This window comes from Nerophis lumbriciformis, linkage group LG10 (assembly GCF_033978685.3).
Source record: "Nerophis lumbriciformis linkage group LG10, RoL_Nlum_v2.1, whole genome shotgun sequence".
Classification (NCBI taxonomy): Eukaryota; Metazoa; Chordata; class Actinopteri; order Syngnathiformes; family Syngnathidae; genus Nerophis; species Nerophis lumbriciformis.
This window is the reverse complement of record NC_084557.2, coordinates 30,903,059-30,929,401: the sequence shown is the minus strand read 5'-3', so window position 1 is coordinate 30,929,401 and position 26,343 is coordinate 30,903,059. Positions and strand designations below refer to the sequence as shown.

At 39.9% G+C, this 26,343-nt stretch overlaps 1 protein-coding gene across 1 annotated transcript; it reads right to left on the bottom strand.

The window, feature by feature from the left end:
- Positions 1-24,178, bottom strand: LOC133612438 (cytochrome P450 2B4-like). Its single transcript, XM_061969850.2, has 11 exons — positions 23,936-24,178; positions 21,652-21,814; positions 21,184-21,336; positions 20,777-20,937; positions 17,156-17,224; positions 14,428-14,532; positions 14,101-14,239; positions 7,052-7,137; positions 6,745-6,846; positions 4,475-4,616; positions 1-4,400 (listed from the first exon to the last, which is right to left on the bottom strand). Exons 1-11 carry the CDS (start codon positions 24,092-24,094, stop codon positions 4,216-4,218), a joined length of 1,464 nt encoding a protein of 487 aa, XP_061825834.1. The 5' UTR covers positions 24,095-24,178; the 3' UTR covers positions 1-4,215.
- Positions 24,179-26,343: the final 2,165 nt, after the last annotated feature.

The following is a 26,343-nucleotide window of genomic DNA, read 5'->3' as shown; positions in this document are numbered from 1 at the left end:
TTTGCTTTAATGACATGTTTATTAAACATTATTATTTGATACATAGTTCAACACAAAATGGACATGAACAGGCTTTTAACGACAATGTGGATTGTTACGATCATGGTTGGATTGTCAAATACATTCTGATATTCTGTACATTACATGTTGTACAAGTCACTGGTATTCATGTCACTACATGACAATGTCTTAACCGTTTCTATTTAATAAACAAAGGCTAACATTCAGCCTGCTAAACATTCTGTAATTGAGGACCATCAACCAGAACATGTTATAAAATAATATACACAATATTCCAGCCTGCCACAAAAATTCCCCCGCCTATGCTAGCATTCATTTAGGTAGAAATATCACAGATTACATTACAAAACATCTATGACAAAGCAGGATCATAATATAAGACATTTTTATTTTGTTAGTGTAGTACGGAACGCTTTTATTGAAAGGGGAACATTATCACCAGACCTATGTAAGCGTCAATATATACCTTGATGTTGCAGAAAAAAGACCATATATTTTTTTAACCGATTTCCGAACTCTAAATGGGTGAATTTTGGCGAATTAAACGCCTTTCTAATATTCACTCTCGGAGCGATGACGTCACAATGTGACGTCGCATCGGGAAGCAATCCGCCATTTTCTCAAACACCGAGTCAATTTAGCTCTGTTATTTCGCGTTTTTTCGACTGTTTTCCGTACCTTGGAGACATCATGCCTCGTCGGTGTGTTGTCGGAGGGTGTAACAACACGAACAGGGACGGATTCAAGTTGCACCAGTGGCCCAAAGATGCGAAAGTGGCAAGAAATTGGACGTTTGTTCCGCACACTTTACCGACGAAAGCTATGCTACGACAGAGATGGCAAGAATGTGTGGATATCCTGCGACACTCAAAGCAGATGCATTTCCAACGATAAAGTCAAAGAAATCTGCCACCAGACCCCCATTGAATCTGCCGGAGTGTGTGAGCAATTCAGGGACAAAGGACCTCGCTAGCACGGCAAGCAATGGCGGCAGTTTGTTCCCGCAGACGAGCGAGCTAAACACCCTATCGGCCCTAGCTTCCCTGGCCTGCTGACATCAACTCCAAAACTGGACAGATCAGCTTTCAGGAAAAGAGAGCGGATGAGGGTATGTCTACAGAATATATTAATTGATGAAAATTGGGCTGTCTGCACTCTCAAAGTGCATGTTGTTGCCAAATGTATTTCATATGCTGTAAACCTAGTTCATAGTTGTTAGTTTCCTTTAATGCCAAACAAACACATACCAATCGTTGGTTAGAAGGCGATCGCCGAATTCGTCCTCGCTTTCTCCCGTGTCGCTGGCTGTCGTGTTGTTTTCGTCAGTTTCGCTTGCATACGGTTCAAACCGATATGGCTCAATAGCTTCAGTTTCTTCTTCAATTTTGTTTTCGCTACCTGCCTCCACACTACAACCATCCGTTTCAATACATGCGTAATCTGTTGAATCGCTTAAGCCGCTGAAATCCGAGTCTGAATCCGAGCTAATGTCGCTATAGCTTGCTGTTCTTTCCACCATGTTTGTTTGTGTTGGCTTCACTATGTGACGTCACAGGAAAATGGACGGGTGTTTATAACGATGGTTAAAATCAGGCACTTTGAAGCTTTTTTTAGGGATATTGTGTGATGGGTAAAATTTTGAAAAAAACTTCGAAAAATATAATAAGCCACTGGGAACTGATTTTTAATGGTTTTAACAATTCTGAAATTGTGATAATGTTCCCCTTTAAAGCCTGAAGTGTGTGATTCGTTTGAGAACATGTTTTGATGACAGACACATAAAAAATGCCTCTGGACTTTGTACCTATGCCTCCTTTCTGCTGTGCTTCTATACCATCTTACTAAATCAGTTACAGTAACAATTGATAACAGTTTATGTTGTCAAGGAATGCAGTAAGCTGTAATTTAGAAGTGAAGAAGTGAAGCCCCACCCCTTTGAATGCAAGCGCCCCAGCAGCCAATTGTTTCAATGATGACGACTCACGCCAATTGTGGATTCAAAAAATGGTTTTGTCTTGTCAGAGACGATTTGCCGTGGCTTTGGACCTGAGCTTTCAATAATATATCCTTTCTTTGTACATTTCTGCTCGCTATTTTTGTAACTAAAACATTTCCCCACGCTACGGAACGGACCGTGGGTCAGAAAGGAAGCATGCATGTTTAATCGCGCCGTTAAAGTACTTTGTTGTTGTTGTTATTAACCACTGACAGCCCTAATCATAACAGAATAATAATATGAAACACACAATTGGTGAAAAAGTGTATTTACATCTAACATAATGGATGGATGCTGAATGCATGTAGAGATGGGTAGATGGATGGATACAAGGATCGATGAATCGATGGTTGCTTGCTTGATGGATGGATGGATGCTTTCTAGATGGATGAATTTAAGGGTTGATGTACGGATGGATAAATGGATGTATTGATGCTTGCTAGATGGATGGATGGATGGATGGACGGATGATTGCAGGATAGATGAATTCAAGGATAGATGAATGCTGGATGGATTGATAATAATATGAAGCACACAACTGGTGAAAAAGTGTACTATACATCTAATATAATGGATGGATGCTGAATGCATGGAGAGATGGATTGATGGATGGATTCAAGGATCGATGAATCCAGGGATGCTTGCTTGATGGATGGATGTATGCTTTCTAGATGGATGAACTTAAGGATCGACGTATGGATGGATAAATGGATGTATTGAGGCTTGCTAGATGGATGCATGGCTGGATGGATGGACGGATGCTTGCAGGATAGACACATTCAAGTATAGATGGATGCTGGATAGATGGATGCTAAATACACTGATGCATAGATGCATGGATGGATGGATTTAAGAATTCAAGGATCGATGAATCGACGGATGCTTGCCAGATGGGTGAGGCATGCTTTCTAGATGGATGGCTTTAAGGATTGAAGGACAGAAGCTGGATGGATGGATGGATGGCTTGATGAATGGATCCGTGAATTAATTGATTCATGGATCGTTTGTTGGATGATTGCTTGCTGGATGGATGCATGTCCGTCTGTTGGTTGCACGGGTGGATACATGCTTGCAAGATGGATTCTCGCTGAATGGATGGATGCCGGATAGATAATTGCTGGATGAATGAACGGATGCTTGTTGGATGGATTTTTAATGGATAGATGGATGGATGGATGCTTGTTGGATGTTTGCTTGCATGGATGGATGGACGCTTGTAAGACAGGGGCTTGCATGGAAGGATGCTTAGATGGATAGATGGATGGATAAATGCTTGCTGGATCAATGGATGGATAGATGGATGGATGGATAAATGCTTTCTGGATCAATGGATGGATAGATGGACGGATGGATGGGTTGATGGATGGATGGATGCCCGCCTGTTGGTTGCACGGGTGGATACATGCTTGCAAGATGGATTCTCGCTGAATGGATGGATGCCGGATAGATAATTGCTGGATGAATGAACGGATGCTTGTTGGATGGATTCTTAATGGATAGATGGATGGATGGGTGCTTGTTGGATGTTTGCTTGCATGGATGGATGGACGCTTGTAAGACAGGGGCTTGCATGGAAGGATGCTTAGATGGATAGATGGATGGATGGATAAATGCTTGCTGGATCAATGGATGGATAGATGGATGGATGGATAAATGCTTGCTGGATCAATGGATGGATAGATGGACGGATGGATGGGTTGATGGATGGATGGATGCCCGCCTGTTGGTTGCACGGGTGGATACATGCTTGCGAGATGGATTCTCGCTGAATGGATGGATGCCGGATAGATAATTGCTGGATGAATTCTTAATGGATAGATGGATGGATGCTTGTTGGATGTTTGCTTGCATGGATGGATGGACGCTTGTAAGACAGGGGCTTGCATGGAAGGATGCTTAGATGGATGGATGGATGGATGGATGCTTCGCCTGCTAGTTGTACGGATGGATACATGCTTGCAAGATGGATTCTCGCTGAATGGATGGATGAGATACTTGCTGGATGAATGAACGGATGCCAGTTGGATCGATTCTTAATGGATATATGGATGGATGGATGCTTGTTGGTTGTTTGCTTGCATGGATGGATGGACGCTTGTAAGACGGGGGCTTGCATGGATGGATGGTTACATGGGTGGATGGATGGATGGATGGGTGGATGGATGGATGGATGGATGGATGGATTACAGACAGCTGCACTACAAAGCCCTGAGTGTGATCTTCATGTGATAAGGCTTCGGAGTAAGAGTGACTCCATAGACAGGAGTGAAGTCTGGTTCTCCAGCATCTTCAGGCCACATGAACTTGAACTTCCTCAGAAGAGTCACCATGATGAGGAAGAGCTCCATGCGAGCCAGACCTTCACCAAGACACATGCGAGGACCTGACGCATAAGTAAGAGAGAAGTCGTTCACAGCAAGTTCACCTAAATGTATTTTCAAACATTCGTACAGGTACCTGCAGAAAAAGGCATGAAAGCTTCAGGTTTTACAAACTCCCCCTGGCCATTGAGGAAGTTCTCAGGGTTGAATTGATGAGGACATTTCCACTGGCCTTCCTCGTGCAGCACTGATGTCAGGTTTGGGATGATCATTGTGCCCTAAGAAGCCAAACCATGCCACGAATACTACATGATACATTTGAGGCTTGAAGGGGAACTGCGCTTTTTTTGGAATTTTGCCCATCATTCACAATCATTATGAAAGACATGACGATGGATGTTTTTACTTTTTATAATTTTGTTTTTCATTCTAAATATTAAGTAAATGCGATCAAAAGTCCACTCACAATGGAGCCTTTAGGAGCCGAGCAAAAAAGCCCTTAAAAAATATACATGATGTAAGTATATATGTAATGTCATAACAGGCACATTTATCATAACATTTATTTTTTATGTATTTCGATCATTTTAAGCATACACGGCGCAATAATTTAAAAAGCAACATCACGTTTGTTTTTGTTTTTTCTTCATCACAAATTATTACTCACTGCAGACTAAATGAGCGCCAACAAACATGATAAAACATCACTTATTGTACAAGGTCTGCTGTCATTGGGATGCTGATTGCTAGGATGTCCATGTATTGCTGTTTAGATGAAGAATGACTCATAATCCCCACAAAGAAACGGGGTGGGGAGGGCAAGGAAGGGGACCAGGCGTCTTTCCGTGTCGTTCTCCCCATTTTCAGGCCCTAAATGGCTGTCAAAGTGTACCATCTTGTCGGAATACCTACTCAGACTTCTTCCGTCCAGGTGAGATGCATGATTTATGATCTATATTTAAACTTCCAGGGAGCAAGGAAGGCTTTTATTGAAACTGCCTTTTCAATAAAAGGACCACAACTATGGAACTCTTTACCGGACACTTTGAAAAGTATGCCTACACTTGTCACTTTCAAAAAACAAACAAAATTATGGCTAGTTGAGCAACAATCGTGTTCCCATGTTTAGTTTTTACTCATTTTTACTAATTGGTTTTTATCTAGTCTGCACTTTGTCTGTGTTATTATTAGTATTGGCTTTTAACTCTAGTTTGCACTTTGTCTATATTATTACTATTATCATTATTATCGACTCATTCTATTTTTTATTTTCCTATTTTAATGATGTTGGATCTGTGTTGTTGTTGTTGTTGGGGACAAGTGTTGTAAATTAGCTTTGGCTACAAACACTATGATGCATACATTGGATAACTGTTTCAGATGTCTATGTTTTTGTATCTGTCCCTATTTCAAATAAACCTCTATAATATAATAATAAGAAAGCAGCAGACTACTGGATGATGTAAACTGTCAGAAAAATTGTATGTAAATTATCAAAAAACTTTCCGTTCTCTAGGTTCCCAATGAACAGACAAGAGGTTGTCTTTGTTGCACCAAGCAAAGGCTTGGAAAACTCCATTGTGTACGATGGGAGGAGACGGGAGGGGGTTATCTATTGTCATCGAAGACCTGCTCAAGCTGAATCCAGGACTAGCCCAAGCCCGAGGCATCTTTTTCTTTTGTGTTAATGTGACCGAAAACAATGACTGTTTACATACTCCCCATTCCTTTGGAAGCAGATGTTGTTGTGTAAACAGGGAGTGTCCAAATAAAGGAGGAGACGTAAACCTTTTTCGTCAGAGCGTGCTAAGACACTGTAAGAGGTTACAGGTTGACGGCGTCTCTCCTCAACTGAGTCCAAATTTAATTCTGCCTCTGTTTGATTCTTTGCTTCTTGTCTTGTTTAATAGATGTCATCAGTGTTTGAACCTGACATAAACATAGGGATAGTTTGAATAGTTTGTCTGCGTTAGCGCTTATATTAACAATATCCCTAGTACTTGGTTAGTATTCAAGTCACGAAATGTAAATGGAGGATTGTTGGCGCTTTTTCAATGGTGTTTTATTGGATTGTATGGGCGGAATAGTGGAGCTCCCATTGGATGCGCTGTAAGCAGACTTTTACTTACATTTATTTACAAGTTATAATGCATAAGAAAAATAAAATAATCCATCTGTTGTCATGTCTTTCATAATGATTGTGAACGATAGGCAACATTCCAAAAAATGTGCAGTTCCACTTTATGTGAGTTTGTCTTCACTAAACACAAAAGCTTAGAGTCAAGAACAATCATTTCAGTTGCTGTCACCGTGTTGCCTTCCAAGTGGAATCCAGGCGAATTATTTTGAAAAAAAAGCTTCACAAGTGCCCTTCTGGCCAAACAGTGGTGACAGTGTCAGGCTTACCTTAGGAATGGAATATCCCATTAGCTCTGTGTTTTTTGTTGTACAGTGAAAGACACTAAGTGGCACAGTGTTGGCTATTCTCTGCACTTCATGGATTACAGCCTGAAAATAGAACGATTCATTTAATTAAAAGTCAAAATGTACGTCTTACAGAAAAATTACTTTTACTTAGAAACCTTGAAGTATCCTAACAACCACTATTTTAAGTCTTCATACACTGCCTTTATACACTTAACCTGTTTCGTAAATTTTAAATGATCTCAAGCCTTATTATGACCAGTATTGCATTATTGTTATTATAATTTACCTGCATGTATGGCATGTTATGTCTGTCATCAAAACACGCCTGATCCTTCCCTTCTAACACCTGATCTATTTCCTGTTGGCAACGTTCTGACAAAAAGAGCAGGAAAAAGAAGAGTGTTAGGGTGAAAAGGAACTTGATGTGTGAACAGTACAAGCATCTTCCATTATTATAATTAGTCAGTCCCGACAGAATTTCGCAATGTTGCGATTGCACCAATTCACGCAAATTCAACCAATTCCCACTGCTCGGCGACTTTTCAGTCTGTTTTGGTTTTGCGTGCCTGTGTGTCCGCTCGCTCCAACTCCCAACCACTGTGTCTCGGCCCGGCTGCTGCTAATACGCGTGGCAGGTGATTGGATGATCAGCCCCAGCTGGGTAATCCAATCACCTGCCAGCTGTGCTTCGAGGCCGGTCCTTACACACCCAGCTCCACGGCAGGCCCGCAGACTACGTCTCCCTCTACAATATTTAATATACTTGTTGAAAAAAACAACTCTGTGTCGTTTTTAATGAATACTTGGGCTTACTAAGCACCTGTATTTTAATGTTGGTCATTATGGTGGTACTTGGGAAGCCAAGTGTGAGAACAACACCTTTAGAATATACAAAGTAGAACTAATAGTGAAGAAAGAAGTCCGGCCCCCCAGTCCTTAGTTTTCTAGAAATGTTTTTCCAAAACATCTTAGTTGAATATCACTCTATTAGAGCAGGAAAAAGAAGAGTGTTAGGGTAAAAAGGAACTTGATATGTGAACAATACAAGCATCTTCCATTATTATAATTAGTCAGTCCCGACAGAATTTCACAATGTTGCGATTGCACCAATTCACGCAAGTTCAACCAATTCCCACTGCTCGGCGACTTTTCAGTCTGTTTTGGTTTTTCTGTGTGTTCGCTCGCTCCAACTCCCAACCACTGTGTCTCGGCCCGGCTGTTGCTAATAAGCGTGGCAGGTGATTGGATGATCAGCCCCAGCTGGGTAATCCAATCACCTGCCAGCTGTGCTTCGAGGCCACTTTGTCCAATGCCTGCAACTTCAGCGCACAGTCAATGTCAATTTGGCAAAACAAATTTGTCCCTGAGCGGCGCTCAAACGCGCACATCAACTCTCTCATCAAAACTTATGTTTGGTTCTTGAGTAGACGAAACAGCAACCTGTAATAAAATATGACTTAGACTTACACGTAGATTTCATTTTTATTGTCATTCAAATGTGAACTTTACAGTACAGATAAGAACGAAATTTCGTTGCATTAGCTCATGGTAGTGCAAGATAAAAAAGCAATAAGGTACAGATATAAATAAATAGATTACTGTACAGATAAACATATTGCACTTTTGCATATGTATCCAGGTTTATGGATGTATGTTATATTGTCTTTATATTCCAGCGAGTTAATCCATTTTTGTGGGTAATTGAGGGGATTATTATGATGCGTTCAAGAGTCTTACGGCCTGAGGGAAGAAACTGTTACAGAACCTGGAGGTTCTGCTTCGGAGGCTGGGGAACCTCTTTCTAGAGTCCAGCAGTGATATATCACCTTTTATTGCTCGAACAGAACAATTGTCGTTTACCTGCGTAAGCTCAGATATACTTTCTGTTCCTGTCCACATCGCTAAGCCTTCTGGGTAAATAGGAGATAAACATTTACTTCATTCAAGCTCGACTTATGCAAGCTAACAAAAATAAAATTTTCATTTGCAACGCTGACCTAGCAAAGAGGCAAATTTACATGATAGAGTGTGATGATAATCTCTAATTGTGTTGTGTTTTTATTTCCCTGCCTTCTCTTTTATTCTGATGTGTTTCCTCTGCTCATTAGTCTCCAGCAAGGGGCGGACACTAAGGCACACCTGCAACCTACTGTTACCGAGGAGTATTTAAGCTCGTCACCCACATCTGGGCTTTGCCGGTTATTTTTTCCTGCACCTCCCACGTGCATGCGTCTGCTTCGCCTCGTCAGTCTCGGTACGTTGCCTCTCTTTATTCCTGTAATTCCTAACCCCTTTGTGTTTGTTTTCCTAGCCTCCTTGAGGCAGCAAGGTCTTGTTGCTGAGCTTAGTGCGCCCTGGCTTTTCCCCTGCCGACCACTGAGGAACCAGTTTTTGTTCGTATTCATGGTGTGTACTTCTGCCCCATCGCCTTTTGTTACCCTTTTTGGACTTATTAAATGTTCTCCTTTTTGTTATTCACCCTTGCCTCCCGTCTCTGCATCCCGGGGTCCCCCCCTTAATCAGTTCATAACAAATTGTCTCTCATTTACCAACAAAAGTTATCTGAACAGTTCACAAAAGCTCTTAATGTGAGGGTGTAAATGTGTCGGAACATAAATAAATGTTTAAGCTCAAAACATACACAGAGTGGACGACAGCAGAAAATTAGGAAAACTTTGATGGTGTTTTTTACTGTGCTTAGAATTAATTTTCACTATTTTTAGTTGTACTGAATTAATAGTTAAACAATTTGACATTGAGCAATAAGTATGCGTATTTTACTTCCATTAGGTGTCTACTTTTAAGTCGGTCCGGCCGATTAAAACATCAATACAGTATTTGTTTTCCAATTCTTGTTGAAACTATTTGCTTTTTGAGGTTAGGTTTACAAGGAAACCTAAAAAACATTGATAATAAATTCATAAAATCAAAAGTTGATTCAATGTTATTAAAAAAATATGTTTCCAAACATTGCATTTTTGCCGCTATTTACTGAAAAAGCTGCCGCTAATTTAGACGTTTTATGCCGGGATAATCACAAAAAAGCCCCCCAAAAGTATTTCTGATTCTGATTCTGAAACACTGGCGGCACTGAATATGTTGCTCGCCTTGAGAGGTTGCACTGATATTTTCTGCAAATTTATGTTCATACATAAAATATGTAGATGTAAATTGTAGATATAAATTTCCGACATTTTATTAGGCTGATTCCTTATTCTCCGCCTTACGTCTTGTTTTAGCCCATTTTTGCGCGTTCATGTCAAGCATGTGGTGTCCTAATTATCTTTTAAATGGGACCTTTTATGCAAAACCAACTTTCCTTACCTATTGCTACCTGTTTTTGTGTATTTGGGATCTGCATAGGTCCCGAAAAATATGAAATCAAACCATGAAGGCAAGGCGGAGGCATCCTCCGCTGTTGCCATTTCTCATAAAAAGTAGCGTATAGTTCTACCTTATATCTGTCAGTAGACTCGATATGGAAGCGCTAAAAATGACCTACAAGGAGAAGCCGCAGTCGAAGTGGAGGCACATAAATAAGACCACCCACAAAACGTTGTGTCCTTGGGCAAGACACTTTACCCACCCGCTCCCAGTGCCACCCACACTGGTGTAAATGTAACTTAGATATTGGGTTTCACTATGTAAAAGCACTTTGAGTCACTAGAGAAAAGCGCTATATAAATATAATTCACTTCACTTCACAAAACGACGCATTCTGAAGAGACAGTCAGAAAGCGGCTTGAAGATTTTCAATAAACATAATCAATGCACAATTTTTACAAAAGAACCATCATTACATGTTTTGTAGACCATAGAGAAGTGTTTTAAATGTAGAAAACAATCACAAAATGACTCCTTTAAGGTTAAGGAAAGAGCTAAGTACCAAAGGGTGTACAGTAGAGATGCGCGGTTTGCGGACACAACCGCGGAGTGCGCGGATAATCTGCGGGTCGGGCGGGTGACATGACGAAAAAAATAGATTTTAAATAGATCGGGCGGTTGAACCAATTCGGAAATATATATACATAGTTAAATGTTGTTACCCACATACGAAAAACGAGCAGCACTCTTTGAAACAGTCAATTATTCATCAGGCACTGCAGCACAACACAACACTACAGAAGAAGAAGAAAAAAAGAAAAAGATGGCACCGCGTCCCAGCAACAAGTGGCGCAAGTGAACGCTCCTTCAGCGCAGCAGGGCGCATTTTAGAGGCCAGGCGCTCTCGCATGAATCCTGGCACTGTAGATGCCATTTTATTCCTACATAGTGCTAACAAACAAAAAAAGTAAGTATACATACGGTTGGATATGTTAAACGAATTAGTCTACGTTACCTATAGGCTATACCAAATAAGCCCATGTCTAATCTATATTGAGTTCGGTCAGCTAAATAATTTTGATGGTTACGTGTTGTTTGGGCGCACTACAATGCAAAGGAATTAAGGCAATTGCGTTGTTTATTGTGTTTTTTTTCTATTCGAGATATACTACTATGTGTGAATAATTATTTGGCCTCGCTTTCAAGTGAAGCGCATCTCCGATTGGCGACAATGTAAGGATATTTAGCCTGCTTTGTTTGTCGTGACCGTTTATTTTCATTATAATTCAAGTTTGATGATAAAGTGCAGTCTGATGGGTTTGATTTCCCCCCTTCAGCTATTTGCCTTGGCCAATAAGTTGCAGGTAATTTATTATTATTTTTTATTTAATTTATTTTTGTTTAAATAGAGATGACATACATATGTTATTGTATAATTTAGGTTTGTGCGCGTGATTGACAGCCTAAGGCTTATGAGGCATATTTTTTATTTATTTTTTTATTTCAACTTAAAAACGTATGAGCCTATGCCTATGCCTACAACATAGGCTATGTGTTTATCTTTATTTTCCTGCCTGTCGTTGACAATGGAGAATGTCTGACATTTTGTCATGGCTGCAGATCAATCAATAAAGGTTCATCTTTGTCGCGAAATTGTTCACTGCTTCACTGTGCACCCCGCCCTCGTCCCTATTTGAGCATTATAATGTTCACAAGTTAATATTCATTGAAATAAATTCAGAACATTTTTTTTACCTAACGAAAATATAGGCCTAGTCTTTCTAAAACATTTTTTTAACTTCTTAAAAGCCTCGTTCTGCTTGCTGCAACTGCGCACACAAAGTGTGAGGAACGCACTCCTGATCTGAGGGCCAATGCCCTCAGATCAGGAGTGCGTTCCTCACACTGTCATTTCCATTAAGAAAGTGTTTAATATTGTTGCCAATCAACAATAGTCAACACTTTCTTAATGGAAATGACAATAATATTATAATAATGATAAATAATATTATCACACATTAATATCTCTTAGCCACTAATCCGTGGCCAAGAGATATTAATGCGTGGCACGCATTGAATGTCTCTGCTACATTGGATCAGTCTGCTTTCTTTAACAGGCAAAAGCTTTCTAACCTCACTAATGCCTTGCATCGTCTATATTAGCTATATAACAACGGGCGGATGGCGGGCGGGTGTGGTTTTGATAAAATGTTGGTTCGGATGGATAGCGGATGGATGACGACTTTTGTGATGCGGTTGCGGATGAAATAATTGCCTATCCGCGCATCTCTAGTGTACAGCCTTTGAAACCAAGTGTGGTCCCGACAAGGAATGTGTTTTAATAGATTTTGGTAAGTTGTGTGCGTGTTCATAACTGTTAAAAATTAAAAAAATTAAATGTAACATTTACAAATGAGCTCATTATTATAACTGTGCTGTCAATTTGTTATATTTTGTAGTGTTATTATACTTTTGACTATCGAGTCGCCATTTACAAATATTACATAGTACAGTGCTTTTCAACCACTGTGCCGCGGCACACTAGTGTGCCGTGAGATATTGTCTGGTGTGCCGTGGGAAATTATGCAATTCACCTAATTGATCCAAAAAATATTTTTTGCAAATCAATAATTATAATCTGCAAATAATGTGTCGTTGCTTAGTGTCTGTGCTGTGTAAAACTCAGCAGGGTAACCACATAATACTCCATGTCAGTAGGTGGCAGCAGGTAGTTAATTGCTTTGTAAAAGTCGGAATGTGTCGGGTGAGACGAGGATGGTTTGTTGTGATCCCAATATGCAGACCACATCGGGAGGCAGTGTGCAGGTAAAAAGGTATGTAATGCTTTTAACCAAAAATTAACGAAAGTGAAAGGCAATGCCTATGCAAAACGAAAGTAAAACTGCACTGGCTACAAAGTAAACAGAAACAGAATGCTGGACGACAGCAAAAACTTACAGCGTCCACAAAGTACATCCGTTCTTGACATGACAATCAACAATGTCCACACAAAGAAGGATAGCAACAATGTAAATAGTCTTGCTTGCTAACACAAACCAGGTGTGCGGAATAGCGCTCAAAAAAAGACATGAAACTGCTACAGAAAAATACCAACAAAACAGGAAGGGCTACCAAAATAACAGCGCAAGACAAGAACTAAAACACTGCACACAGGAAAACACCAACAAACTCAAAATAAGGCACGACGACCTGGTGGAGTTTCATTTTTTAACGTTTTCTGCTGGTGGTATGCCTCCGGATTTTTTAATGAGAAAAATGTGCCTTGCCTCAAAAAAGATTGAAAAACACTGACATAGTAGACTTTGCATGCAGTTGCAATTCCAAGACATTAGATGGCAGTAGTGCATAGACTACTGTGTGTTGCCTGGTCTTTGCCATTAAGTTGAACGTACCAGTTTCGTCTTATGTTGCGCCCTACTAAGTATTTATACTCTAGGTATTGTATTTGTACACACCAGCGGTTTGATTGTAATGTGTAATAATCTTAGTTGTAGTTTTCATCACCAAATTAGAAAGTGTTGAAATCGCCATGTAAAATTGCGTGTGATGAGCGTACATAAACTTCTGACCGTGACAGAATAAGTCCGAATTTACTGAGAACAGAAAACTGAAACGGACACTGCCTTCGTTCTCTGCATTAGGACCCACCCTCAATTAATTGTTGATATACCTGCGCACTAACTGAAACTGAAAGGGCATGCACAATGGGGGGGAAAAATCCATTGATTTATTTTATGTTTCATGGTTGCCTGGAGCAGGTGTCTATCCCAAGTGACTTTGGGGGAAAATGCAGACTACTCAAAGAACAATTCCCACTTGCACTGTAAATTAGTGGGGATTGAAGCCTCGCTGCCAGCACAGACATAATGCGATTCAACCTAAAAACCATCAGTGACTCCAACATGTAATTTCAGTGTGTTAGACGCCGGATACCATACAGAAATACTAAATAGCCAAATTGAAATAAGGCTTAATTATGAGTGAGGTCACCTTGTATGTGTGGGTGGGTCGTAAGATAGAGGAATCCAGTCAGAAGGGTGTTAGATGTGGTGTCTGTACCGGCAAAGTGAAGGTCCAGAGCGTACATGAGGAGCTGATCCTCTGAAAATGAGGACTTATCATCAGCTTTCTAAAAAAAAGTAAATAAAAAAAATAAAAAAGGGATTCAATAAAACCCATAAAATACTCAACAAAATTCCTTTAGGAGTTGTAACTTAGCAGTTAAGTACTGAAATGATAGAGTATTTGATTCAATTCATATAAAAAAACAACATATTTAAAAAAGGAGTGTCGTTTATCTTTTTAGTATTTGGTGACCTTTTCCAGTTCATCCAGATAGCAGTCCATAAAGTCTCGTGGTTGTCCCGGAACTTTGGTACTCTTGTGCTCAGCCAACACGCGCTTTGCAATTTTTTGGCAAGTCTAAAAACATAAGAGAAAGTTAATACAAACTTTTTTCTTAAACTCAGCTCGGACGAATATGTGACAGTAAAGCATAACAGGGAAAAACATATTAAAATGCTTTCTTGATTTTAGCTGGTCAATCAATGTTTACTTAGTTCGGTGGCCACGGATGAAGCACTGGCTGTTCAAAGTCGGGACCCGGGGGTGGACCGCTAGGCTGTGCATCGGTTGGGGACGTCTCTGCGCTGCTGACCTGTCTCCGCTCGGGATGGTCTCCGGCTGGCCATACTATGGACTGGACTCTCACTATTATGTTAATTCCACTATAGAATGGACTCTCACAATATTATGCTAGATCCACTTGACGTCCGTTGCACCGATCGCCCTGGGGGGCGACATCTGCGGTCCTCTCCAAGGTTTCTCATTGTCCCATTGGGTTGAGTTTTTCCTTGCCCTGATGTGGGATTTGAACCGAGGATGTCGTTGTGGCTTGTGCAGCCCTTTGAGACACTCGAGATTTAGAGCTATATAAATAAACATTGATTGATTGATTATATAGCCCTAAATCACGAGTGTCTCAAAGGGCTGCACAAGCCACAACGACATCCTCGGTTCAAATCCCACATCGGGGCAAGGAAAAACACAACCAAATGGGATAACAATGAGAAACCTGGGCGGCCGGTGCAATGGACGTCGAGTGGATCTAGCGCAGTGGTTCTTAACCTGGGTTCGATCGAACCCAAAGGGTTCGGTGAGTCGGGCTCAGGGGTTCGGCGGAGGTCAAGACACACCCGACTCATCGTGTAAATAAAAACTTCTCCCTATCTGCGTATTAAGGATATGGCAACAGCAGAAGTAAGACTGATTTGCAGGTTTGTAATTTGTTGTGAGTTTATGCACTGTGTTGGTTTTGTTGTTTGAACGAGGTGATGTTCATGCACGGTTCATTTTGTGCACCAGTATAAAAACATGGTAACACTTTAGTATGGGGAACATATTCACCATTAATTAGTTGCTTATTAACATGCAACTTAGTAACATATTGGCTCTTAACTAGTCATTATTAAGTACTTATTAAAGCCTTATTCGGCATGGCTTCATTATAACCCTAACCCTAACCCTAACCAAATAACTCTAAATTAAGTCTTTGTTACTTAGAATATGTTCCCCTAGTGTCCAAAAAACTCTAAATTAAGTCTTTGTTACTTAGAATATGTTCCCCATACTAAAGTGTTAACAAAAACATATAACTTGTCTTGAATTTGGAAAAAAAACATTTTATTTTTCACTAAAGAAGGGTTCGGTGAATGCGCATATGAAACTGGTGGGGTTTGGTACCTCCAACAAGGTTAAGAACCACTGATCTAGCATAATATTGTGAGAGTCCAGTCCATAGTGGATCTAACATAATAGTGAGAGTCCAGTCCATAGTGGATCTAACATAATAGTGAGAGTCCAGTCCATAGTGGATCTAACATAATAGTGAGAGTCCAGTCCATAGTCGATCTAACATAATAGTGAGAGTCCAGTCCATAGTGGGGCCAGTAGGAGATCATCTTGAGCGGAGACAGGTCAGCAGCGCAGAGACGTCCCCAACTGATGCACAGATGAGTGGTCCACCCTGGGTCCCGACTTTGGACAGCTAGCGCTTCATCTGTGGTCACCAAATCTGTGCCCCCCTCTACGAAGGAGAGGGGGGCAGAGCTGGTAGGCAGCCGTTTTTATTATTTATGCATTAATTATTACTACACATGTCCAAGTACTTGTTTTGTAACAACATTCACAATCACACATCCCATTGAAAATAAAAGGGTGGCAACAGCACAGTACAGTCTGCTGAGATAGATTAATATGTTTGTTTTTAATTATCTATGGATTTTTTATGTTTATAGTTTTCAACTGTTGTTTTATACATTTTCAATAAATGTAATACTGGATTAGGTCTTTTGAGTGGTTGTTTTTTGTTTTTGTAATGTAGTTTCTGAAATGAAATCAATTATAAATGCTTCACTTTCGAGTGTTTGATATTTTGAGATATGAGTAACAAGTCAGTCTTCGGCGTCGGGACACACTTAGTACAGGGAAGTAAACAACATTGAATTTTGTAAACATTAAATAGCCTCATTACACTATTGCCTATGCATTTAATTATTTATTTTTTTAACTTACAGACTTCAAGGACAACTTCCTTTGAATTCATAAGTCAGTGTGACAAGCAGCATTTTTGATAACACCCCCCAAAATACCTGAAATAAATAGGTTGCATGAGCAGATAATATTGAAGTTTAGAAGATATGAAATTGCACACAGTACATTTTTTTCTGTCAATATTTAAAGAACAAAATAATTTCAGAAGACAAAAGAAGTGCTTTTTGCTGGCCACATAAAATGATCTGGTGAGTCACATCTGGCATTTTTACCTTTTGTCTAATACTCTATTCTGTAAAGTTTTGTTCATAAAACATATGCAGATTGATTATTATTTCTTTAAAAGCTTTTTAGACTCACAAATGTGGACAATTCTGTTTCAATATAGGCACTTGTCACTCTACTATATCCCTCCATTATCTCAACCACATTATCCTTATCAAGTATCAGGCCTATAACAGCTGAAGTGTAACCACAAAGCCATATAACTTACCTTGACATTCTCAAAGGACTTCATGAAGGGCAGTGGCAGATTACGAATCATTGGAAAGGAGTCATAGAGCTGTAATAACACAGAAAACAAAAGTATGTGTACTGTGACTAAACACGCCTTCAAACTTCAATCTACAATCCATTGAAACAACTGCATCAGCTAAATGATCAATATAGTGATATTAATCAGAATTGGCGCAAACAGATCATTTCCATTACAGGCGATAGATTTACACTGATTAAATTGCCACACTGCAGACTAGACTATGGTAAATGGGTTATACCTGTATAGCGCTTTTTTACTTTGAAGGTACTCAAAGTGCTTTGACACTATTTCCACATTCACCCATTCACACACACATTCACACATTGATGGCGGGATCTGCCATGCAAGGCGCCAGTGACGCCATGATGGCCTCACCTGCCATGGAAAGAAAAAAATATATAAAAAGAAAACAAATTAATTAAATTGTTATATGTATTCAGTGATTATACTATACAGTTATTTTCCATTTAACTTCACCAGTTTTAGATTATTTTTATTCAAAATCGCTGAATTTTCACATTTGCCGTTCAAATACTGAGAAGAGACGGTGCGGTGATCAGCAGCCAGTTGAGGCATGTCACTCAATTGTGCCTCAACATGGATTGCGGACTCGGCTAACTGCTGGCCTGCTGTGCTGTGAGACCGTATGGCTATATGAATTATATTATACATTTCCATAGTTTAGTTAGCTGAGGTATATAATGTACAGTGTATTTTGTCAACAACTGTATGTGTGTAACGTATTTCTTGTGCTGAGCAATCATAAAACTGCTGCGAAGACGCACTGTGTGAGGCTCGCGTAATCCCGCCTCCTGGTGCCGGTTAGTGCACCCCTCGACGGGAGTGCCACACCAACCAAAGCCCACACCCAAATCCTACACGTGCAAGACCGAATCCACCCAAAAAAAGTCACTTAACAAGAAGCCAAAAAGTGCAAAAACAACAATGCTCGCGATGGAGGAGCCGTGAACGACTGCAGGGACACATCATTAGGTACACCTGCAGACTGCAGCACGGATTTCATATTTCATTCATTCACAACTCCTCCAACACGAACACCACTGTTCCCGCACTTATAAGTAAAGGAAAGACCATAATAAGGTTTTTTTAAATTAAATGTGCTTTTTTATGTGCTACAGTTTGTATGAGTAAAGTTAAAGTTAAGTTAAAGTACCAATGATTGTCACACACACTAGGTGTGGTGAAATTTGTCTTCTGCATTTGACCCATCCTCTTCTTCACCCCCTGGGAGGTGAGGGGAGCAGTGGGCATCAGCGACGCCGCGCCCGGGAATAATTTTTGGTGATTTAACCCCCAATTCCAACCCTTGATGCTGAGTGCCAAGCAGGGAAGAATGCTGGTATGAGCTTTTAAACACAACCCATTAACTGCTGCCAATCAAATGGTGAATAAGATACCCTTTAGGGTTCATATGTTTGTAAATCGGACTGTGATGAAGTCAGTGCCTCACCAGCCATCAACCTCACCGCACATCACTGCAAGGCGCTAACCATGACCCATCAGGAGCAAGGGTGAAGTGTCTTGCTCAAGGACACAATGGACGTGACTAGATTGGTAGAAGCTGGGGATCGAACCAGGAACCCTCAGGTTGCTGGCACGGCCACTCTCCCAACCGCGCCACGCCGTCCCATTAACCATGTCTGAGGGTTAATGTTAGCATATTGAACTTGCCATTCTTGAGGATCGACTACAGTATGGAAACTCCACTTGGTCTTTTTCACTTTCAACCTCGATTGCAAAATACTGACAAAGGTTTATTTGCAGTCTCTGCAGACATTCAACGAGCGTAGTGGAAACACACCCAACTGTTCTTCTGCGCTCTTCTCGTCAGTAACTTTACATAAAATATGGGGGATGGGATTGATAGAAATCAGGGGAAATAAAATATTAATTAATTAATTGTATTGGAGCAGGGATATTTCTGGTGGCCAAATTCGTTCCAAGAATGACACCACGGTCATGTTGCTGATCTCCTTATACAAGTCCTCATTCTTGTTTTCCTTCACCCTGAGAAGTACCTCTAATTCATTAGTTGAATTCAAAACACGGGAGACTAATGTTTTTGCAGCACATTCCTGGAAACACTTGAGTGCTCCTGTTGTGTAAAGGAACTTGGACCACTGGAAACACATTGGCAGATCCTTGCATTGACATGTTGCTTCAATGCCATGTGGCTTGTAACTTATTAACTTAATTTCTTTAGTTATACGAGTAGTGTTCCTCAATTTTCAATTTTAGGTTCTTTCTTTTTCATCATTTGTGCTATTCAACTGGTGGCCTGCAAGCTAAGTTCAACAACCTTGTGAGAGACTTAACATTTTTGCAGCAGGTTCTTAAAAATACCAGAGTGCTGTCTAATAGTTGATCTTTGACTAGGTTTTTGCAGAAGTTCCTTATAAATGACATAGTGATCGTGTAACAACATTTATAATATAGGCCAATATCAAATGTCCACTCCAGAGGACGCTGGTTCTCAGAGATTCTCAAACTGTGTTACGTGTACCTCTTGTGGTACGTCAAAGAGTCACTTCATTAAAGTACAGTGTTTTATTTTCCTACATTAAAACACATTGTCACTGCTCAAACTGTGTCATGTTACAGTGGCTAAACATATTTGTGGAGGTTGCCCTCCTGTGGGTTCTCCTGACCGTAATAGACCTTCTTGGAAGCCCGGGAGTCTGGTTTGGCCACTGCTTTACTTTGGTCACACACCAGGTCAGCACTCTGCTCGGCGACTTTTCAGTCTGTTTTGGTTTTGCGTGCCTGTGTGTTCGCTCGCTCCAACTCCCAACCACTGTGTCTCGGTCCGGCTGCTGCTAATAAGCGTGGCAGGTGATTGGATGATCATCCCCAGCTGGGTAATCCAATCACCTGCCAGCTGTGCTTCGAGGCCGGTCCGTACACACCCCGCTCCGCGGCAGGCCCGCAGACCACGCCCCCCTCTACAATATGTAATATACTTGTTGGGAAAAAAACTCTTTGTTGTTTTTAGTGAATACTTGGGATTACTAAGCTCCTGTATTTTAATGTTGGTCATTATGGTGGTACTTGGAAAGCCAAGTGTGAGAACAACTCCTTTAGAATATACAAAGTAGGACTAATAGTGAAGAAAGAAGTCCGGCCCCCCAGTCCTTAGTTTTCTAGAAATGTTTTTCCAAAACATCTTAGTTGAATATCACTCTATTAGAGCAGTGGTCCGCAACCTTTTTGTAACTGCGGACCGGTCAACGCTTGAAAATATTGTCCCACGGACAAATGGTCATAAAAGAATACAATCACGTGTGCTTACAGACTGTATCCCTGCAGACTGTATTGATATATATTGATATATAATGTAGGAACCAGAAATATTAATAACAGAAAGAAACAACCCTTTTGTGCGAATGAGTGTGAATGAGTATAAATGGGGGTGGGAGGTTTTTTGGGCTGGTGCACTAATTGTAAGTGTATCTTGTGTTTTTTATGTTGATTTAATAAAAAAAAAAATCATGGTTGGGGACCACTGTATTAGAGTAATGCTGTTTTGATCATTGTCATGGAAATACTTTGACTCACCATAGCCCACGGTCCATTAGCCAACTTGGCATTCTCCGTGAAACACTGAACAATCACTTTGATGAACTCATCATCATAATCGTAGCGTCGACCAAACAGAACTTGGCAAATGATGTTGGAGGATGCATTATGGAACATAAGTTGAGGACTCAAAGTTTTGCCTGTTTAAAAAAAACACATAAAACCCAAATTTAACCAGAATGCACTTGCATGGGGGGGGAAAAAATGGTAATTTACTGTGTACTGTGTATCAAATCAACAGTGTTTGGTAAAAATGTTTTTTCTACCTATTTTGTGTGTCAACTATAAGAGGTGATGGTGATTGGTGACCAGTGAGATAACAGTGTATGTTCCTAATGAAAGCTACAGTAACTGCATGTCTGTTGCAAAAAACACACTTGTCATACCAATACTCGTTTCCAGTGTTTTAATGATAAACTCAATCTCTCCCAGAATCCTCTCCTCCATTGAATTCTTCCCAAGACCAAAGTTCCTCAACGTCATCAGAGCAAAGCGACGATGTTCCTTCCAACTAGAACCATAGTCAGCCAGGATCACTCCTGTAGTTACGATAGAGAATACACAGTACAGAACTGTAGTTTTATAATCACTGGACAAATAGTCTTTGGTTTTGCTTGATGGTGGCCATGTTTTTCTGTCCCCTAAACGCCTTTACAGGATTAAATGGTGATTCCTTAAATATTAAGCTGGTCTGATTTATGTTAGGATTTAATAATAGTTTCACTATGGTAACATATTAGGGGTATACATGTTTTTTTACATTTATAAAACATTTTTTTTACAGCCGTTCAAGAGTCAAAGAGTTCAATCTTGGAGCATCCTATTTTTTTTTACATGACTGTATACTTAATTACCTTTTCTATTTGTGGTGTCGTTGACGTAAAGGTCTTGGGGTCTTCCAGCAAAATCCGTAGCCTTAGACACCAAAGCCTCTTTCAAAGCATGGACTCCGTTGACAATAACAGCTGGTTTCCGCCCAAGGTACAAACTATAGACATTTCCATATGCCTTCCTCAGCTGAAAAAAATCACCATAAATACACAATACAAATATTAAATATATACAATGTGTTACAAATGTGTCAATGTCAAGAAATATTTGGATATTCAGCACATCACTTCCTAAATTACCATACTCACTGAGGATGGAAATCTTACATGAACTCACAATTTGATTCCGAAATTCCTGGGGCGAAGATTCGATTCAGAATCGATTCTTTGTTCAACAAGATTCCTGATTCAAACCGATTCTCTTAATGTATCATTATATTAAAACCTTTTCAAAACAGGTTAGGTTACTAAAGCTTCTCTTGGCTGCTGACATTAGACATACAGTCGTGGTCAAAAGTTTACATACACTTGTAAAGAACATAATGTCATGGCTGTCTTGAGTTTCCAATCATTTTTACAACTCTTATTTTTTGTGAAAGAGTGATTGGAGCACATACTTGTTGGTCACAAAAAAACATTTATGAAGTTTGGTTCTTTTATGAATTTATTATGGGTCTACTGAAAATGTGATCATATCTGCTGGGTCAAAAGTATGCATACAGCAATGTTAATATTTGGTTACATGTCCCTTGGCAAGTTTCACTGCAATAAGGCGCTTTTGGTAGCCATCCACAAGCTTCTGGTTGAATTTTTGACCGCTCCTCTTGACAAAATTGTTGCAGTTCAGCTAAATTTGTTGGTTTTCTGACATGGACTTGTTTCTTCAGCATTGCCCACACGTTTAAGTCAGGACTTTGGGGAGGCCATTCTAAAACCTTAATTCTAGCCTGATTTAGCCATTCCTTTATCACTTTTGACGTGTGTTTGGGGTCATTGTCCTGTTGGAACACCTAACTGCGCCCAAGACCCAACCCCCGGGCTGATGATTTTAGGTTGTCCTGAAGAATTTGGAGGTAATCGTCCTTTTTCATCGTCCCATTTACTCTCTGTAAAGCACCAGTTCCAGTGGCAGCAAAACAGGTCCAGAGCATAATACTACCACCACCATGCTTGACGGTAGGTGTGGTGGTCCTGGAATTAAAGGCCTCACCTTTTCTCCTCCAAACATATTGCTGGGTATTGTGGCCAAACAGCTCAATTTTTGTTTCATCTGACCACAGAACTTTCCTCCAGAAGGTCTTATCTTTGTCCATGCAACGTCAGATGAAACAAAAATCTTGAAAATAAATGATAATATTAACAATTGTCAGAGAAAATAAATATTAATTAATTTTACATTTTTTTAAACTGATTCTTGAAAATATGAATCTATATAGAATTGGAATACCGTAAATAAGAAATGTGATTCGGATGTGGATCGATTTGTTTTGGAGCATGCCTAAGACTTACCTCAACGTAGTCTAAATAAAGTCGAAAAAAAATGCTCTCATGTTATACCTGTTTACCTAATTTGATTAATTTTCAACAATTTCTGATATTTACTGATAAATTGCCTGGACAAAATGAATAAGTACCCTCCTTGCTGGAGGTACTGTAATATACTGCATTACGATAAAGTTGCTGCATATACTCCTGAGAGCCAGCATCCTCTGCAATGGACATGTTATGTCATGCAAAACAGGGTAATTCATTTTCTACGAAATGTATAACTCTGTCAAAAGACCAAAACAAATGTGCACTCAGGAGTTTAAGTCCTTGTCTGCTTTGACTATTAAAAAAAACATATAGTATGTTTAATATGGTGCAGAATGAACACTACATCTACTTTGTTTATCAAGATTACATTAAATGTCTGTGTTTTTAAATATTAATAAACATTCTATGAGAGCCATTATACAGCAGCCATTAAAATACAATGATATTACTTATTCATTTCTGTTATTAGTGTCCTCTTGTGCTCCTATTGTCATGCCTATAGTGTGTTAAGGTCAAGGCCATTGAGTTTGGTTTCTAGCTAAACGAGATATATGAGTAAAGGGCACAGTAGTCAACTATGGACAGACTATTGGTGTGTGTGTCGTTACCTAATCAAAATTCATGGAAGATTTATTGTGAGAAAATCCAAGCCAACAAAAACGTGTTTTACTAGTTTTGTCGTAATCCATAGCTTTACCTTGCAGATTGTCACGTCACACAAACTATGTTCTAAATAACATGAGGGTCACTGAAGAGTTTTTGTTTTTCTTACCCTCTCGAAGTCTTGCAGGGGGTTCTCCAGGCTCAGACTCAGTATGTTTCCCAGGACAGGCACGATTGTAGGACCAGGCGGAAAATTCTTGGGCCTCCGGCACATGAAATTATAAATGATGAAGATAACACAGAGCAGCAGCAGCATTGAGGCCAACATTTTGGAGAGGAATGGTCAGGACTGAACAACTCGAGAGCTCTAAATGCGTTTGCGCAACTCTCTGTCCTGCCTTCATTGTTTGTGTACTTTGCTTTCCCGAGTGAAGGGGGGAGGGCGAAATTGCAACATGCATGGGAAGAAGGCGGGCTTTTTGGTTGAGCAGTGCAGGGAGGAAGGCATATGTAGGAGCACTAGTGACGGGATGGGCAGTTCTTTTGACTGTACTGAATCACTAGAATCAGTTCCTTAAATTTATTTGTTCAAAAAATGTGTTCACCGAATCACTGAATCACTTCTGCAGCAGCAGTTCTGTGGGCAGGTCGGCGAATCACGAGTCAGTCAGTAACAGCTTCCCCAGCGGCAGATCTCGGTGTGTGTCAGTTCACGAACGACACAAGCCCTCAGCACCCAATGAACGACGTGCACAGTGACTGAACGAGATCCTCAATGTGACGTCCTCCTCCGCGACACAGTCAGTTCTCTGTGTCAGTAGGTTCGCGAGTCCTGATTCTGAATGAGTGACTGAGTGCAGCGCGAACCTGAATCACGTCCTCAGCGACAACCAGTCAGTTCTTGTAGGTGTGTGAAGCGAACCTGAATCACTCAGCTACAGTTCTGTGGGCCAGAGGGCGACAGACGTGAATCGCTCTCTGCCCTGACAGACTCCCCTTGACGTTCGCAAACAAATATTGCAGCTGTCGTAGAGATTCTGTTACTTTTAAAAACACTGTGTGTGCGTTTCTGGCCTGTCCAATAAACAAAGTGTGACTAAATGTCTTGGTTGTTAAATATGTTTTATTGCATTGAAATGAAAATAAGAAATAAATAAAAGTGGGAAATAAAAAAAAAAATTATAGCCTACTAAAATGCTTGCAATCAACAGTTAAATAAATAGGCCTCGTTTGTTTAGTGCAAAAACAAATATTAAATTAAGAAACTCTTAACAAATGCCAACATAAAAACTAAATGTTCTGTAGCAAAGAAAATGTAAACTTAAATATGCAAACAAAAGAAAATAAATACCTTCAAAATAAAACAAATACATTAAGAACCAGAAATGCCAACATAAAAACTAAATGTTCTGTAGCCTACGTTTAAAAATATAACAAAGAAAATATTAACTTAAATGTGCAAACAAAAAGAAAATAAATAGGCTACCTTAAATAAAACAAAACAAATATTAAACCAAGTGCCAGAAAAGCCAACATTAAAACTAAAATTTCTGTAGCTTACATTTAAAAATATAAAAATGGAAAGATCAACTTAAATATGCAATAAAAAAGAAAATAAATAGCTTAAATAATATAAAAATCAAGATAGATAATAGCCTATGTATATGTACATACATTAGTTATTATTTTTATTTTAAATCTTCTCAAACAGCCTGCCCTACACTCAGGGCCGGCCCGTAGCATAGGCCGTATAGGCAAATGCTAAGGGCGCCGTCCATCAGGGGGCGCCATGCCAGTGCCACAAATGTTGGAGAAAAAAGTTGTTACTATTATTTCTAAATACAAAAAATAATCCCACGTTAATTAAAATGCAAAGTAAAGCCTATTTAATAGAAATATTATTTGTTACAACATTACGCCCCCCCTCCTCCCCCCGCACGGTGCGCCCCCTCCCTTCCCGTATCATGACTCTTTTTGGACGTCACCACATCAAAAAATCAACACAAGATGTCAAAACGGCCAAAACTGTCAGGTGCCCAGGGAAGAAAAAAGAGAAAAGAAGAGGAGAAACGAGAAAAGACAGAGGTAGCAGGTAGGTAACGTTAGCCTACATTAAATTATTTGTCTGTTACAGAATGTGATAGTAACCTGGCTTTTTAGCATTAAGCTAATGTTACATGATTCGGCAATTGCTAATCAATAAATAGCTAGTTCTGTTTTAACGTCGGGTTAATATTGTGGAGGGGGCTAAATTGTTATGGAAAATAATAATGTAACGTTAGGTAATTACAGTACTCCCACCTTACATTCCTCAGGGACATTTGTATTAGATCTTTTAAGCAGGTGCTTTTTGTTTACATTATTGCCTTCTGGTTAGCTAATGTTTGCCCTGCAGGTAATAGTCACTTTTCCACCCCTTTATATATTAGGTATAGTTGTAAGTAAAAAAAAAAGGTCAAAGACAAAGCTATTCGGGTTCTTGTGAGTATATACACTTCACTGCCGATGTGGGGGGGCGCCACCTAAAATCTTGCCTAGGGCGCCAGATTGGTTAGGGCCGGGCCTGCCTACACTTTA

Coding starts and splice junctions, on each gene's coding strand:
- LOC133612438 (XM_061969850.2), bottom strand. CDS start 24,094: ATGTTGGCCTCAATGCTGCTGCTGCTCTGTGTTATCTTCATCATTTAT. Junction 21,815..23,935: donor CCCTGCAAGACTTCGAGAGG/GTAAGAAAAACA, acceptor GATTTTTTTCAG/CTGAGGAAGGCATATGGAAA. Junction 21,337..21,651: donor CGACACCACAAATAGAAAAG/GTAATTAAGTAT, acceptor TCGTAACTACAG/GAGTGATCCTGGCTGACTAT.